The sequence below is a fragment of the Trachurus japonicus genome, chromosome 15 (genome assembly GCF_045865225.1).
Source record: "Trachurus japonicus isolate A0001 chromosome 15, Traja_1.0".
Taxonomy (NCBI): Eukaryota; Metazoa; Chordata; class Actinopteri; order Carangiformes; family Carangidae; genus Trachurus; species Trachurus japonicus.
In genome coordinates, this window is record NC_140921.1 from 666,752 (window position 1) to 684,863 (window position 18,112).

The window sequence follows — 18,112 nt, forward strand, 5'->3', positions numbered from 1 at the left end:
CAAAAACATCGATTTTTATATCAATCGCGATTTTTTCTGGTGATTTTTTTTTCTTTTTTCTTTGTGACGACCAATCTTTATTGTACGATCATGTATTCTGTGCCATTAGGCAAGGCAAGGCAATTTTATTTGTATATCCCGTTTTTACCACCAGTTTGTCTCAAAGGGCTTTATTACATCCCATCATAACAACATCCTCTGTCCTTAGACCCTCACATCCACTGAGGAAAAACTCCATGGAAAACCCTTTTAACAGGGAAAACCAGGAGAAAGCTCAGGGTGAGCAACAGAGGAGGGATCATCACCCTGGACGGACAGACGGGACAGAGATGTTGTTACAGACAAGAAAACAGTTTATAGTTTATGACACAGAATGTGCGAAATAATACAAAACACCATTTCACTCGACAAAGTCAAACCGGCCTGTTGTTGTGTTGGTTTGTTCACAGATATCTATGTGAACAAACCAACACAACAGACAAACTGATGTGATGTCGTGTGTATTGTTTTTGTAAATATGACTTATGATGTATTATTATCAAGTGTTTGGTTCCACCTGCTCTTGTTTAAGGAAAGAAAATCACAATAATTGAAATATAAAATCGCAATACTTGTTTAATCAGAATCGCAATTTAAAATTGAATCGGGACCCAAAAATCGTTAGAGAATCGAAACGGCACAAAAGCATATCGGCCCAGCCCTAGTATTTCATGGTTTTCTATTAATAATGGTGTGTTTTTATTGATCTGTGCAGCACCCTGGTTGTTTTTAAAGTGCTCTATAAATAAAGTTTGAGTCGAGGAAAACTGATCTTTTAATCTCTCCAGATTCCTGTTATATTTAAAAAAAATAAAAATTAAAAAAAAGTCATCACAAGTTTTTAATTTCATCTGCAAAACAACCAGAAGCTTCACAAAGGCTTTTATTCTGAAATCCACTTCAGACCAGCGATGTCACGATTATAGATTTTCTCGGTGGAGAAATCATCAAATGTCACAGTTATTATGTATTAATTAATTACACAACACCATGAATGTGTAAAATCTAATATAGTCAAAATATAATTACATTACTAAGTATTTACACAATATATTTCTAGTATCTATTAACATTAGGGCTGTTTTCGACTAAGGATTTTCATAGTCGAATCTGATTCGTCAGATTTTGCCATAGTCGACTGATCGTCGAACCTTTTTTTTTTTTAGATAGCAGCAAATTTGCGACTTTTTCCGTTTCAAACAAAAGAGCTAAAACACCCCAAAAATATGGTAGGTGTAAAACAAATACCTTTATTTATTTTCCACACTTTGGATGATTTTTAGTAGCCATTGTGAGCCAGGGTATGCGTTTATGTTACGTTGCCCTGGACAACGCTCCTTTTGCTCGGACTGTGAGTCATCCCTCATCCCTCAACGTGGTGAAGGATAGCGGTGGTCGTGGACACAGAGAAACCGGGTAAAACATGTAGTATCAAAACAAACGGAGGTCAGAAGGACTCGACAATCCGTACATTACGTTAATCAATCCTGTAACACACACAGTGTGACCGCGGCACCGGCAGAGAGACAGACAGGCTGCAGAGGGACCAGATCACAGCTGTGACTCCCGACACTGATGGTGCGTTCATGACAACTCGGAAGTCGGAAAAAAAACAAGTTCCTCTTCTGAAAAACTCTGACATGTCAAACTTTAGGATGTGTTAGGGAATAATTCATCTGTCTAACCATCAGAACTATTGACACTTGAAACGGTAAACACAGCTGATCCATCGAAAAAAAAAATCACCGCTGGAGTTAATTTATTTTCCGTGACTGAAAGCAGGTTCTTGAATGTAACTCGGTCAAAGTCAGATGTAAATGTTTTGCTGTTCTGTCAGGTCATGCATGATAAATGTTGACAAAGTTAGACTGTCAGACTTCCTTGATTTTAAACTTTGGCGGCTCTGCCCCTCGTCTTTTTGCCACTCAGTGAGTGTTCTGCAGTGACTTTGACGGTCCTACTGCTCACCTCCGCTCATTTGAAAAAAAAAAAAAAAAAACCTCCGCTCATTTAATTGTGCAACTGCAGTGGGTGATTTATTAATACGTAAGACTACCGTTTAAACGCACACATAATTTTGAACTCTTTATTAACAGAAAGTAGGCAGATTTTGTATCAAAATAGTCTTTTTATAACGAAAAAAGACATTCTATGTAACAATTTATGCTCAGCAGCCGTGGGCACCCCCATATAGTCAGAATGGTAGGGGTTAGATTCGACTACGAGGTTCATAGTCGAATCAGACCCCTCCGAATCGAATCGTCGAATCGTCGACTTTTGGAGGTCAGCCCTAATTAACATAGGACCAATTATTAATGTTTGAAATATTAAAGTCATTAATTGTCATCTATACCAAATGTTTAAGTTTATTTTAATGTTTTTTTATTATTATTATTATTATTATTACAAATTACAGCTAACATTTAAATTCCTTCCAATTCATTTTTATGTTAATTGACATTAACGTAATTCAACAAACGATTAATTAATTAATTAATTATGAGGTTTAATACCGCGGTTAATCATCGTGACATCATTACTCCAGATGCCTTTATTTTGAAACAACAACAACTCCTGTGAGTTTCCTGTGTGTGTGTCGCTGCTGTCGGCCCTCCGAGGCGCGGTCGTCAGGGCAACAGCGGGTGTTGGCGGCGGTTACCTTGGCGACGGTGTCCTTGTCTGTGAGGATGCTGAGGAAGAAGTGGGAGGTGGGCTGAGCCTGGCAGTCGGTGATCGGACAGTTACAGTTCATCACCAGGTTCTGCTCGATGCGCGCCGTCAGGTACTCCTGCCAGCACGACTACACACACACAGAGACACACACACACACACACACACACACACACACACACACACACACACACAGAGACACACACAGAGAGAGAGACACACACACACACACACAGAGACACACACACACAGAGTTAAACCATGGGTGTCATCCTGAGGTCCAGTACTATCAGTCTGAAGTGGAACGGTCCAGTAATAACGAATAGTTTTTAAGAAATATGAATCCTAATGTACATAGAATACAGTCAAATTTGAAGGTTCAGAGGGCTTTTATTCTGAAATGCCACATCAGATGGGCCTCATTTTTCCTGAGTGTCATCCTGTCCTATCTGTACTATCAGTCTGAAGTGGAACGGTCCAGTAATAACGAGCAGTTTAAAAAAAAAGAAAACCCAAACAATTAATCCTACTGCACATACAATACAGTGGGCTTTTATTCTGAAATGCCACATCAGATTGGCCTAATTTTTCCCGGGTGTCATCATGAGGTCGAGTACTATCAGTCTGAAGTGGAACGGTCCAGTAATAACGGGTAGTTTTTAAGAAACCCTAACTCTAATGTACACAGAATACAGTCAAATTTGAAGGTTCAAAGGGCTTTTATTCTGAAATTCCACATCAGATTGACCTAATTATTTCAGGGTGTCATCCTGAGGTCCAGTACTATCAGTCTGAAGTGGAACGGTCCAGTAATAACGGGGAGTTTTTAAGAAACCCTAACCTACATAGAATACAGTCAAATTTGAAGATTCAAAGGCTTTTATTCTGAAAATCCACATCAGATAGGCCTCATTTTTCCTGAGTGTCATCCTGTCCTATCTGTACTATCAGTCTGAAGTGAACTGGTTGAGTAATAACGGGTAGTTTTTAAAAAAACAAACAATTAATCCTACTATACATAGAGTAAGAGTACAGTCAAATTTAAAAGTTCAAAGGGCTTTTATTCTGGAATTCCACATCAGATAGGCCTCATTTTTCCCGGGTGTCATCCTGTCCTATCTGTACTATCAGTCTGAAGTGGAACGGTCCAGTAATAACGAGCAGTTTAAAAAAAAAGAAAACCCAAACAATTAATCCTACTGCACATACAATACAGTGGGCTTTTATTCTGAAATGCCACATCAGATTGGCCTAATTTTTCCCGGGTGTCATCATGAGGTCGAGTACTATCAGTCTTAAATGGAACGGTCCAGTAATAACGGGGAGTTTTTAAGAAACCCTAACCCTAATGTACACAGAATACAGTCAAATTTGAAGGTTCAAAGGGCTTTTATTCTGAAAATCCACATCAGATAGGCCTCATTTTTCCTGAGTGTCATCCTGTCCTATCTGTACTATCAGTCTGAAGTGGAACGGTCCAGTGATAACGAGCAGTTTTTAAGAAATATGAATCCTAATGTACATAGAATACAGTGAAATATGAAGTTCAAAGGGCTTTTATTCTGAAATTCCACATCAGATTGGCCTCATTTTTCCCGGGTGTCATCCTGAGGTCCAGTACTATCAGTCTGAAGTGGAACGGTCCAGTAATAACGGGTAGTTTTTGAGAAACCCTAACCCTAACCTACATAGAGTACAGTCAAATTTGTAGTTTCAAAGGCTTTTATTCTGAAATTCCACATCAGATTGACCTAATTTTTCCCGGGTGTCATCATGAGGTTGAGTACTACCAGTCTGAAGTGGAACGGTCAAGTAATAACGGGTCGTTTTTAAGAAACCCTAACCCTAACCTTAATGTACATAGAATACAGTCAAATTTAAAAGTTCAGAGGGCTTTTATTCTGAAATTCCACATCAGATTGGCCTGAGTGTCATCCTCAGGTCCAGTACTACCAGTCTGAAGTGGAACGGTCCAGTAATAACGGGGAGTTTTCTAAAACAAACCAATGAATGCTACCGCATAGAGCATCAGTGAGTGTGTGTGTGTGTGTGTGTGTCCAGGTGTGTGTGTTTTGGGCTGCACGATTATGGCCAAAATGATAATCACGATTATTTTTGTCAATATTGAAATCACGATTATTAATCACGATTATACATTATGTTAGATAAAACATGTTTTTATTGCACTTTCTATTTGAAACAAACAATAGGCTATGTGAACAAAGCTTTCAGTTCCAAATAAAACGTAAAATAAAAATAAATAATAAAATAAAATTCACCCAAGACAAAGGGCTATAGTGAAAAATAAATGCCATTGCAGAGTGCAGAGATGTCATTCTGTACAGTAGCCTACAGATACTTGTGTAAAAAACAAAAAATAAAAAATAAATCTGGTAGAAGTAGCTGCTGATTCAACTCCTTTACTCAAATAAAAGTAAGGAAGTACAGGCTCTACAGGCGCTTGATTTGATGCAGCACAGACCCTTTTTTAATATGTGACCCGATCCATCAAAATGAGTCACATTGACCCAAATTTCAAAGTTGAGATTTTGGTATCAATGGAAAGATTAGAAAATAAGCTTTAAAATGATTCTCTAGTCAGAGTCATACATTTGATGGTTTTCGAGATGTGGCCATTTGAATTACGATCTCCTACTCTCTTATTCTGTTCTAAAACCTGAGAAAATAGCAGTTAAAGTTTTTGCCAGTGACTCTGGCATCTGTTCCTGTACCACGTGATTACACACAACCTATACGGTCCCTTGTTGTCATAGAGACGCCATTCAATGTAATCTGTTAGCGTCGATGCTATGCTCTGTTAGCGTCGATGCTACGTTCGGTTTAGCATCTGTTTCTGTACCCGTCCCTTCTCGCCATAGATGCAACATTCAATGACCGTCGGAAAGCGGAGAATCCCGCGATTCAGATGCAGTTTACAGCTCGTCTCTATCATGAACGGTTCAGAAGATATTTCATGTTTTGCACCGAAGCAACGCTCATTTTCAGAGGGTTTAAGTTGCAGGTCAACTTTAATCATCATGTTCCTGCCTTTTCTCAATTATCTGGACTGTGAAACTTTGGGAGATTGTTTTTGAATGTCATTGCTTTGAAATTAGGGTAAAAAAATTGTTTTGATTTTCTATGGGTGTTCCATGTTATCAGCTGATTATCTAAAAATAGAACGTTGCGACTTCCGACTCATTTTGATGGAACGGGTCACAAATGTTAATATCGTGACGATCATCTTAATTTAATCGTGGCAGCCAAAATCGTGATTATAATTTGATTAACTGTGCAGCCCTAAGTAGTGGTGTGTGTGTGTGTGTGTGGTTGTGGTTGTGGTTGTGGTTCTGACCCGGCAGCAGTAGTGGTGTGTGTGTGTGTGTGGTTGTGTGTGTGTGTGTGTGTGTGTGTGTGTGTGTGTGTGTGTGTGTGTGTGTGTGTGTGTGTGGTTGTGTGTGGTTGTGTTTCTGGTCCTGACCCGGCAGCAGTAGTGGTGTGTGTGTGTGTGTGGTGTGTGTTAGGGTTAGGGGTAGTGTGTGGTTGTGTTTCTGGTTCTGACCCGGCAGCAGTAGTGCATGCAGCTGAGCGAGGGCACCGGCTCGGAGGGGGGGCTGCGGGGGCTCAGGCAGACGGGGCAGGAGGACTGGGGGCTCGGCGGCGGCTGCGGGTTGCGGGCCTTGAGGCCGGCGGCCATGACCAGGGCGTCGGCGTCGTCCGTGTAGCGCTGCACCAGCAGGTCCACGTTCCACTTACAGTGGATCAGAAGGTGCTCGGCCCGGTCCAGGTCCAGACTCAGAGTCCCCGACACCTGGGGGGGGGGGGCAAAACACCTTTAATTATGTTGACAAGACAGACAACCCTTTTATTTTATTTTTTTATTTATTTAACCTTTATTTAACCAGGAATAATCCCATTGAGATTCAGAATCTCTTTTGAAAGGGGGTCCATCCTGGCCAAACATAAAAACAGCTAAAACAGTAACAGCAAATCACATCATTACAGTAAAATCACCAGCTGTGTTCAGTGAGAGAACATGTGCAGCAGCAGTCTAATAGTCCTTGATCCTATAGCTTTAAAATCTTCCATACTTGGGAGATAATCCACTTTAAGATGACTCTGTAATTTATAGCAGGACGAGGGTGTGAATGTTTTGAAGGAACTTTCCCTAAAGACAGTCCATGTACGGGGAATAGTAGATACATTATCAATCTATGAGCCTGAGACGACAGCTTCTGGTGTTGACTTTAGGAACCAAGAGAGAACATGAATAAGGAGGCAAGTCACACAGGACGGCCTTAGAAAGAAAACAATACCAGTGTTCCCATCTACGATTGTACAGAGAAGGCCAGCCATCACTCTCATAAAGACGACAGTGATGAGTACGAAAACCTAAAGCTGTTACAAATCTTAATGCTGCATGATGCACCGAATCCAGCATTTTCAGAGAGGAGAGATTTGCATGCATGTGTTAATTTCGTTGACGAAGACTATGACGAAATATATTCGTTAACGAACCTTTTTCACGGACGAAAACTAAATAAAAACTAAATAAAAAGTCAGCTGTGATGACGAAGACGATGATGAAATTAATAAACAATTTAGTCAACGAATAAAAACGAGACGAAAATGTTAGGGAGGGACGAATGGAGAAGAGGTCCAATCATGTTGATTTCTCCGGAAGCAGAGCCACAGCTGCGGCACATGAAAAGTTTCAAAATAAAACTGGCCTCGCTCCTTAGCGTCCTGCGGTGCACGCGCTCCGAGCGCGACAGAATGAGTTATGAACACAACACCACGGAAATATCAGCGCTGAGTTTAGGACGGAAACGAAGAAATGACATCTGGTCACACACTTCACATATGACAACAAGGACAATGCCCAGGACCCCCTGTAAACCGGAGCAGAAATCGCGGGGACCCACATCGATCCACACACCAGCAACGTGAAGCATCTTCTACACAGAGCTCATCCAGAACACGCGACGGTAAGCACACATGCTAAGGTTATATTATCAGACAAACCACCGTGTTTATAGGACTAAACATGAAATGCAATAGAAGCTAAAGGAAACCACCTCTGAATTGTATTGATTAGAAGATTGATTCGTTGCGCGTGTGTGTGCGTGTGCAAGCGCGTGCATGTGTGCCTGCGTGTGTGTGTGTATAGTGTGACAGAGAGATCTGGGAGGACTGAGCAACAAAGATCACAACTTGATTCCCCCCTTATTCACCCTCACAGATACAGAAGACTCTGATGATGACACAGATGACCATGGACCAAGTGGAGATAAAGCTAGTGCTGCTAAGCAACCCAGCAGCAGTTCATCTCTACAGCTTCCCTCAGTTCTTCTAGAACAACAGACCAAGGAGCAGGCCAGATGGACTGGACACACACATTTACCACTCACAACTGCAGCTGAGGACTTTGTGCTAATGATGGAGATAGTAGATGGGAGACTGACTAAACTGTTCCAAAGAAAACCAAAGCAATTTGATTGAAACTCAGTATTAACATGAAAGTTAAAAGAACATGAATAAAACAAAATGCACCATATTACAACTGTTTCTGTGCCTGTATTGTAGACTCAAACCTTAATACCATTCCATAACAGATTGATGGATAATTCCAATGACTGGATATTCTGGAGAAACATTTTGTCGACTAAATCCACTGTAATTTTAGCTGACTAAAATTCTAAAGATATTTTGTCGACTAAAACTAGACTAAAACTAAAATATTTCAGATGACTAAAATATGACTACAACTAAATTGTATTTTAGTCAAAAGACTAAGACTAAAACTAAATTAGAATTTGTTGTCAAAATTAACACTGCTACAGATGGAAATTAGTGGCTCCGCTAAATCTGGTGCAGCCATCTTTTTATTGTCTCAATAACTAATGTCGCTGCACACTGTCCTTTTTAAATAAATAAAAAAAAAAAAACATAGTCAAGTATTGATACAAAAGTTGCCTCAATACTTGACTATGGTGATATCTTATACCTTAATTCTGTGACTAATTTGTAACGAGAACGTACATGTAAGACGTGTGCTCTATGAGCGCTGTATTCTTGGTCTTCATATGGAGACAGGCTGATGTGTCGGCACAGCAGAACGATAGAGTTTGTAATTTATGTGACATCCAAGAGGTGGAGAATGAAATTCATTTAGTGTTCTACTGTCCTTTCTATGACTCTATAAGACAAATATTGTTCAGTAAAGTAGATCCAAATAACAAATTTGTGTGGTTGGACGATGCTGAGAAGCTAAAACTTCTTTTTCATTTGAATATTTTTGCATTTTCTTTATTTTTTGAAAAGGGCAACGAGACGAAGAGCGATATATAGTTGAATACTGAAACTAATCTGAAACTGTTTATTTATGTGTCTCACCTGTGTGGCAGCTAACACCAACAGGAAGGACTGTCTAGTCTTTGTTTTAATATTTGTCATTAAATGTGTCTTGTAATCCCATATGGGATGGGCCACAGTGGTGGCATGACACGAAAATAAAAAAATAATTTATTCATTCATTCATTGTAAGAAGAAGTAACGACAAAAACTAAAACTAAATCTCTGTTCATTATGAACTGACGAGTAAAAACGTCATCTGAACTCAAATTCAACCTCTCAGTCAGGTAAAACTAAACTGTCAAACTGAGACTAAAACTAAAACTGACTAAATTTTAACTAAAACAAAACTAAAAGACTAAAGTGTGACTTTAAAGGGACAATAAGGAGTTTTGGAAAGCAAAGTGTTTTCACCACATTTCCCATGAGCCTCAGCGCGCACGGTGAAATTTTTGGACCGGCGCAAGATGGACGGAAGAGAAAACATTTACCAAGAATGTTTTCATTGATCAAGAATGAAAGTCGGCGGTTTGAAGACGATCAGATGCCGTCGTAGTTCCGACCATAAACGAGCAGCGTCCGCGAAACCAAAACTAGGAAATGAGTCGACCACTAAATAATAATATCAAAATAACTATAAAGACAAAACGATATATTTATCTAAATGGAGCCATTAACAAGTGGTAACGTAGATTCATCCACACTAATATCAGACTCTTTTAGAACCAAATACGGCAACACTTTATAATAAGTGCACACTATTAAGCATTAGTTAAGCATTAATAAATACTGAATTCTTCATTTATAAAGCATGAACCTCATTAGTATGTAGTTTATAAATACAGCGAGTGCTTATCCCTGTGAATAAAACATTTTTAATTGTATTTATAAACTACATACTAATGTGTTATAAGTAATGAATTCAGTATTTAAAGGCGACATATTCTGCTCATCTCTGCTTCTTGACATGGTACCTTGATGTCTAACAGTAATGTTAGTAACAGGCTTTGGTCAGAAAAACAGCTGGGTTCTCTACACACCAGTTTCACAGCCCTGCTCTAAACGGTCGGTTTAGAAGCTTCGCTCTGGTAGCTGAGGTAACCATGGTAACCATGGGAGCGAGGGCTGGGATATTCACATCACCCGGCTTGTGATGTAATAAGCCGGGTGAAATTAAAACGGCTTGTTAAGAGACACATTTTCTGACTATGGCAGTTTACAAAATGTTGACGTAGTTGTCAAAACTGACGTTTAAGGGGTGAGGAGGCAAATACACACTAAAGCTATGAAAAAGTGAGTTTTGCATAATATGTCCCCTTTAATGCTTAATACAGGGTTCCTACAGCTTAAGCCAAGTTAAATTTAAGACTTTTTAAGACTTTTTTAAAGCCACTTGAAATGAAATCTAAGACCGACTTCACAATAAACACAAATGCAGAAAAAAAATACCACATCAATTACACAGGGTTAGGGACAATTTTACCCACTTCCAAGGTAAAGTGACTGCTACATGAACATTGGATTGTGTCTCTTTCCAGCTGTCCTTTCAAAATAAATGTCTCTTTCCAGCTGTCCTTTCAAAATAAATGTCTCTTTCCAGCTGTCCTTTCAAAATAAATGTCTCTTTCCAGCTGTCCTTTCAAAATAAATGCATAAAAAATCCGGAAAAAAAAAAAAACACTGACTCGGGAGCTGGCGGCGGTGAGAGATTTAGCGTTGACGGCCGCCACTAACTTCTCTATGTCAGAATGTTACCAATTATTTTGAGATTTGAGACTAATTACAACCATAAAATACCTCTTACCATGTGTTAACATTTTTAAGACTTTTGAAAAATTGATTTAAGACATTTTAATGCCAATTAAGGCCTTGTTTTTAGATGAATGAATTCAATGCCTTTTAATACTATGTCCCCTTTAATGCTTAATAACAGTGTGTAGTTATTATAGTGTATTATAGTGTGTAACCCCAGACAGACCGACCTGCTGCACCGTCCGCTGCATCAGCTGACGGACTTCCTCCTGCGTCATTGTCCGGCCCATCGAGAACAGGACCGCGTCCAGAACGCCGTCCTCGAAGCGCCGCGGGGCCGGGACCAGACTGCAACACACACACACACACACACACACACACACACACACACACACAGTCACACACACACAGTCACACACACACACACACACACACACACACACACACACACACACACACACACACACACACACACACACACACACACACACACACACACAGTGAAACGGTGAAGGAAACAGCAGCTTCTTCTTTTTCTTCTTCTTCATCTTCATCATCGTTGGGTCGTTTTATTTTGAAAATCCTCCATGTGTGTTTCTCTTCCTGTGGTGTGTTGAACCTGAGGTAATCATGACTCAGCTGTTTTTTGGCTGCTGATCCCTCTCTGACTTCTGTCTGTCATTACTAGTTCACACACTTTGTCTTCATTTGAATTTTCATAACTTTATTTAAAAATCTCTGATCTGTGACACTCAGTTTGATTTTTTTTATTTCGGTTTAGTTTTAGTGAGTTCAACAAGTTTTAGTTTAGTTTTTATTTTTGAAGAATTGACTAGTTTTGATTAGTTTTATTTAGTTTTTCAGTTTTATTTTTTATTTTAGTGAGTTCAACAAGTGATGAATCAGTCTTAATTTAGTTTTTATTGTTGAGTAACTGACTAGTTTTTATTTAGTCTTAGTTGTAGTTTTCATGACTCAGCTGTTTGACTGTTGATCATGACTCAGCTGTTTGGCTGTTGATCCCTCTCTGGCTTCTGTCTGTCATTACTTCACACACTTTGTGTTCATTTGAATTTTCTTAACTTTATTTAAAAATCTCTGATCTGTGACGATCAGTTAGATTTTTTTATTTCGGTTTAGTTTTAGTGAGTTCAACAAGTTTTAGTTTAGTTTTTATTTTTGAGGAATTGACTAGTTTTGATTAGTTTTATTTAGTTTTTCAGTTTGCTTTTTTATTTTAGTGAGTTCAACAAGTGATGAATCAGTTTTAGTTTAGTTTTTATTGTTGAGTAACTGACTAGTTTTTATTTAGTCTTAGTTGTAGTTTTCATGACTCAGCTGTTTGGCTGTTGATCCCTCTCTGGCTTCTGTCTGTCATTCTTTCTTAACTTCTTAACTTTATTTAAAAATCTCTGATCTGTGACAATCAGTGTGATTTTTTATTTCGGTTTAGTTTTAGTGAGTTCAACAAGTTTTAGTTTAGTTTTTATTTTTGAGGAATTGACTAGTTTTGATTAGTTTTATTTAGTTTTTCAGTTTGCTTTTTTATTTTAGTGAGTTCAACAAGTGATACATCAGTCTTAGTTTAGTTTTTAATTGTTGAGGAACTGACTAGTTTTTATTTTGTCTTAGTTGTAGTTTTTATGACTCAACTGTTTGGCTGTTGCCGCCCGTTAATCTGTCATTACTACTTCACACACTTTGTGTTTATTTGAATTTTCATAACTTTATTTAAAAATCTCTGATCTGACAATCAGTGTGATTTTTTATTTTGGTTTAGTTTTAGTGAGTTCAACAAGTTTTAGTTTAGTTTTTATTGTTGAGTAACTAACTAGTTTTTATTTAATCTTAGTTGTAGTTTTCATGACTCAGCTGTTTGGCTGTTGAACCTGAGGTAATCATGACTCAGCTGTTTGGCTGTTGATCCCTCTCTGGCTTCCCGCCGCCCGTTAATCTGTCATTACTAGTTCACACACGTTTGTGTTTATTTGAATTTTCATAACTTTATTTAAAAATCTCTGATCTGTGACACTCAGTGTGGAAACATTCAGCGTAGATTAACTAAACCTACATATTTATAATTGTTTGTATTTTTGAATGTATTTCAGTTAAAGTTTATCAATATTTTCAATAAAGTTTATCAATGTTTTCAATAAAGTTTATCAATATTTTCAATAAAGTTTATCAATGTTTTCAATAAAGTTTATCAATATTTTTCAATAAAGTTTATCAATGTTTTCAATAAAGTTTATCAATGTTTTCAATAAAGTTTATCAATGTTTTCAATAATCAATCTTTATGTTTGCTGTTGATTATCACAAAGAGGCGACGAGAGGTCAAAGGTTAAATCTCTTCTTTATTTCCGTTTTATAGAAAATTAAACATTTACATTCTGGTTTTGATTCGTTAGCGAAGAGTTTGTTTTTAGTCGTAACAGATGTGGAGAGGGGGCGGAGCCACAGAGGTCAAACAACAACAACAGCAACAGTAACAACAACAGGTCAACATCAACAGGAAGTCTGTCGCCTCCGGCTCGTTTGGTTTAAAGGAGAATTCTGTCCATTCTTGACCCCTAAATCGTTGTCCTGATGGTCACCCAGTGTTGGGGGTTGATGCAGGCAAACCGGAGTTACCATGGCTACCAGGCGCTATAGGGATACACGGCAGAAACTCAAATATCTTACCAAGAATATTTGTCTTATTTCTAGTCAAAATGTCATTTCTAGTCAAAACAAATCTCATTCTACTTAGAATAAGACTCATCACATTAAAAGCAGCTTGTTTTTAGACACTTTTTACTTCTTTAAAGCAGATTTTCACTTGAAATAAGTAGAAAAAATCTGATAGTGGAGCAAGTTTTTCTTTCTTATTTCAAGCACAAAAAACTTGCTTTCACTGGCAGATTTTTCTACTTATTTCAAGTGAGAATTTGTTTGGAACAAGTGAAAATGATCTAAAAACAAGTTCATTTTTAGGTGATGAGTCTTATTTTAAGTGGAAAGAGATTAGTTTTGACTAGAAATGAGACATTTGGACAAGAAATAAGACAAATATTCTTAGAAAGATTTAGAGTTTTTGCAGCGTAGCCACAACGCTAACCCATGGGGGGCAATTCTTTCAACCACAACAAACAGTCAGAAAACAATCAGATATCTCTGGTACATGACTGGAATCCTTAGAGACACCACTGAACTCATATAGTGTAGAGTAGAAACAGTAGAAACTTTGTGTTTTTAACTCTGAAACATCCCAGAAAGACATTACTATCCCATCACAGAGAGAAACTAACACTTTGTCCTATTCTGGACATCACCACTGCACTGCTCCACCGGTTATTCTAGTAAAGAAATCATCCCAACAAGGACAAAGTGTTAGTTTCTCTCTGTGATGGGATAGTAATGTCTTTCTGGGATGTTTCAGAGTTAAAAACACAAAGTTTCTACTGTTTCTACTCTACACTATATGAGTTCAGTGGTGTCTCTAAGGATTCCAGTCATGTACCAGAGATATCTGAGTGTTTTCTGACTGTTTGTTGTGGTTGAAAGAATTACCCCCCATGGGTTAGCGTTGTGGCTACACTGCAAAAACTCAAAATCTTTCTAAAAATAGTTGTCTTATTTCTTGTCAAAATTTCTCATTTCTAGTCAAAACTAAACTCTTTCCACTTAAAATAAGACTCATCACCTACAAATTAACTTGTTTTCAGATCATTTTCACTTGTTTCAAACTAATTTTCACTTGAAATAAGTAGAAAAATCTGCCAGTGAAAGCAAGTTTTTTGTGCTTGTAATAAGAAAGAAAAACTTGCTCCGCTATCAGATTTTTCTACTTATTTCAAGTGAAAATCAGCTTGAAAGAAGTAAAAAGTGTCTAAAAACAAGCTGCTTTTAATGTGATGAGTCTTATTCTAAGTAGAATGAGATTTGTTTTGACTAGAAATGACATTTTGACTAGAAATAAGACCCCCCATGGGTTAGCGTTGTGGCTAATATCCCTAGCGCCGGGTAGCCATGGTAACTCCAGTTTGCCTGCAGCAATTTTAGTCTCGTTTTTTTCCTTTTAACCATCAGGACAACGACTTAGGGGGTCAAAAATGACCAGAATTCTCTCTCTTTAATTTGAAAGGGTGTCCCCGGGGAAACGAGGCGGCGGCGGCTCAGACAGACGTTCGCTGATGACGCTGAACAGGAGGAGTCGACACGGATCACGGATCACGGATCGCAGGTTTGAATCCGACACCGTGACGTGACGCTTTGAGAACAAAGTGAAAACAGAAGCGTGAGGAGGATGAGGAGGATGAGGAGGGTGAAGGACGAAGACAGGAAGCGGGGTCGGCCCTGTGTGTGTGCTCAGAGCTCAGAGCTCAGAGGTCAGAGGTCAGACGTCACACCTGATGTCGGCTCGGCTGTCCGTGGCGGCGGCGGCGTCGCGGCCCACGTCGGCCGGGCTGAAGGAGAACTGCGCCTGGCCCTTCTGCGGCGTGGACGGGTCCTCGGGCAGGAACTCCACGATGTGCAGGTTGTCCTCGTTGCGGCGGATGCAGCCTTTACTGATGACGTGCATGATGCAGGAGAGCACGTCGCTGGTGCTGCAGCTGAACCGCCCGGCGCCGGCCGGACGAGACGCCTCCTGCTTCTGACACGAGTCCAGGACCTGCAGCAGAGATACAGAGATACAGAGATACAGAGATAAGAGATAAGAGGAGATACAGAAACCAGTGATGTTGCTAGGTACGCGTCCTGCGTCCCTGACGCATTAAAATCTAACAGGACGCAGTAAACTCACTATCCATGCGTCCCGGGGACGCACCTCATTTTCCCATGAAAAATGATACATTGTTAACAACAACTCGTGTTTAAAATCATGGGAATGACCGGCGGACGGCCATTATCCACCATTTAACCCACACAGCCATAGGTGTTGATGTTGCCCCGACCATTGAGCAGCAACGTAACAAGAAGACGTAGCGGCGGTAGTCGGTAGTTTTCTCTCTCTCTCTCTCTCTTTTTTTTTTTTTTTGCCGCCGTAGTGTTTGCTGGAGCGGCGTGGTGCTGCACGTGACGCGCTGACGTTAGTGTGTTTACATTTACGACGAGCATTAATTCTCAGTCCAAACCCGTAAAAAAAAAAAAAGCCCTGCCTCACCGAGTCATATTCTCGGCGCGAACCCGGCTCGAACCAGCGCGTCCGGACGGGTTGGGCCGTCCATGCTTAGAGCCCAAAACAGTCCAGAGATCCGAGGGACAGAGAGAGACAGCGCAGCAACAGGTGTCTGTGTGTGTGTGTGCGTGCGTGTGCTACCTGCTGTAAAGGGGGCTGTCCAGCCACAGCTCCCCACTAGACCAGTTCTGAGTTCAGTTTAAGTTTCATACACTCCAGCCATTCTTGCCATTACAATGATAGGAACCTCAGTCAGTACTAAATCTGCTTCTTTCTTTCTTTTAAATTTACTTAAGCAGCTACAAAATATATTAGACATGTACCACACATTTGGCTGGAAGGTCTCAATGGTTCAAGAACTTTTTTTCCATCATTAAATATTAAAATGGAGCCAAGTAGCCTACTGCATGTTTGTTTTCCTTTTAAATAAGTTCAATATCAAGTGCTAATTCCACCTGCCATAACTGTCTCTCTCTCTCTTGTCTCTCTGGCTCTCAGACAGTGTGTGTGATATTTACAACACACACACACTGTAATAATATCCGCACCTATTGATTGACATGCTGTTTTTGAGGTTTTTCTCTCCTTATGTCATTGTGTGTAATGGCTGCACTGTTGCCGTGTCGCGCTCCCATGGTCGCGCTATGGGTCCGTATAATTTCCTGCTTTTTTGTCCTTGGCCAATCACATCCCTGATCACACAGGGACAACATGGGGCTGCCTGTGTGAGTTTTATTAATGTTTACATCAGGTTGAGTTAAACAAATCAGTTTATGCTGCTGTGATTTAAGTAAATACAGTAATCATCATAGTGTAGTGGCAGGAAAGACCATTTAATCTGTATCAAATATTGTGTTGGTCAAGAACAAGTTCAATTTAAAGTCAGAGGAAAAATGTTTAGGGTGTTTTTACTGTTCCTAAATGTGGACCCTCAACATTATTTAAAGGTTAAATAACGTGTTACTTAAACATTTTTCATTGTGCTGTGCTCTAAAAATATACTAACAAATACTAGTGTAGAGTCCTGTATAAGGAATGTTGAGCTTAAACTTAAACTTAAATTTAGGTTCTCAGGAAAATAGCTGCTCATCAGTAAATAGTTAATGAATCGATGAGGTCCATCAACTATCGATTAATGAATTAATCGATAATTTGCATCCCAAGGCCCTAGTTTTTTTTTTAATTGTGGTATCGAATAAGTATCGAGAATCGTGGAAATTTACAGAAATTCTGGTATTATGACAACCCTATTGGGGACCCATTGAATTTCCCAGGGACCCACCCAAATCACCACCTGTGGGTCCCAGGGACTCACTACATTGAAAACCTATCAACATCACTGAGAAACTATGAACTACATTTCCCATCATGCACCTGTCTTGGCTTCTGTGGCTTTGTTGGAGTTTAACTGAACTAAATCTGACTTTAACCTGAACTAAAGCCAAGTTTAACTGAACTAAATCTGACTTTAACCTGAACTAAAGCCAAGTTTAACTGAACTAAATCTGACTTTAACCTGAACTAAAGCCGAGTTTAACTGAAATAAATCTGACTTTAACCTGAACTAAAGCCGAGTTTAACTGAACTAAATCTGACTTTAACCTGAACTAAAGCCGAGTTTAACTGAAATAAATCTTACTTTAACCTGAACTAAAGCCGAGTTTAACTGAACTAAATCTGACTTTAACCTGAACTAAAGCCAAGTTTAACTGAACTAAATCTGACTTTAACCTGAACTAAAGCCGAGTTTAACTGAAATAAATCTGACTTTAACCTGAACTAAAGCCGAGTTTAACTGAAATAAATCTTACTTTAACCTGAACTAAAGCCAAGTTTAACTAAACTAAATCTGACTTTAACCTGAACTAGTTTAACTGAACTAAAGCCAAGTTTAACTGAACTAAATCTGACTTTAACCTAAACTAAAGCCGAGTTTAACTGAACTAAATCTGACTTTAACCTGAACTAAAGCCGAGTTTAACTGAACTAAATCTGACTTTAACCTGAACTAAAGAAGAGTTTAATTGAAATAAATCTGACTTTAACCTGAACTAAAGCCGAGTTTAACTGAACTAAATCTGACTTTAACCTGAACTAAAGAAGAGTTTAATTGAAATAAATCTGACTTTAACCTGAA

At 39.1% G+C, this 18,112-nt stretch overlaps 1 protein-coding gene across 1 annotated transcript in view; it reads right to left on the reverse strand.

Moving 5' to 3' along the window:
- The window catches only part of cul9 (cullin 9), a 101,070-nt gene that overhangs the window by 19,219 nt on the left and 63,739 nt on the right, over window positions 1-18,112 (reverse strand). Inside the window, exons 33-36 of the mRNA XM_085799144.1 lie at window positions 15,206-15,468; window positions 11,046-11,163; window positions 6,272-6,520; window positions 2,699-2,839 (exon numbers count right to left, since the gene is read on the reverse strand). Coding sequence (XP_085655270.1) covers window positions 2,699-2,839; window positions 6,272-6,520; window positions 11,046-11,163; window positions 15,206-15,468 — 771 coding nt within the window. The remainder of the gene's footprint in view (window positions 1-2,698; window positions 2,840-6,271; window positions 6,521-11,045; window positions 11,164-15,205; window positions 15,469-18,112) is intronic.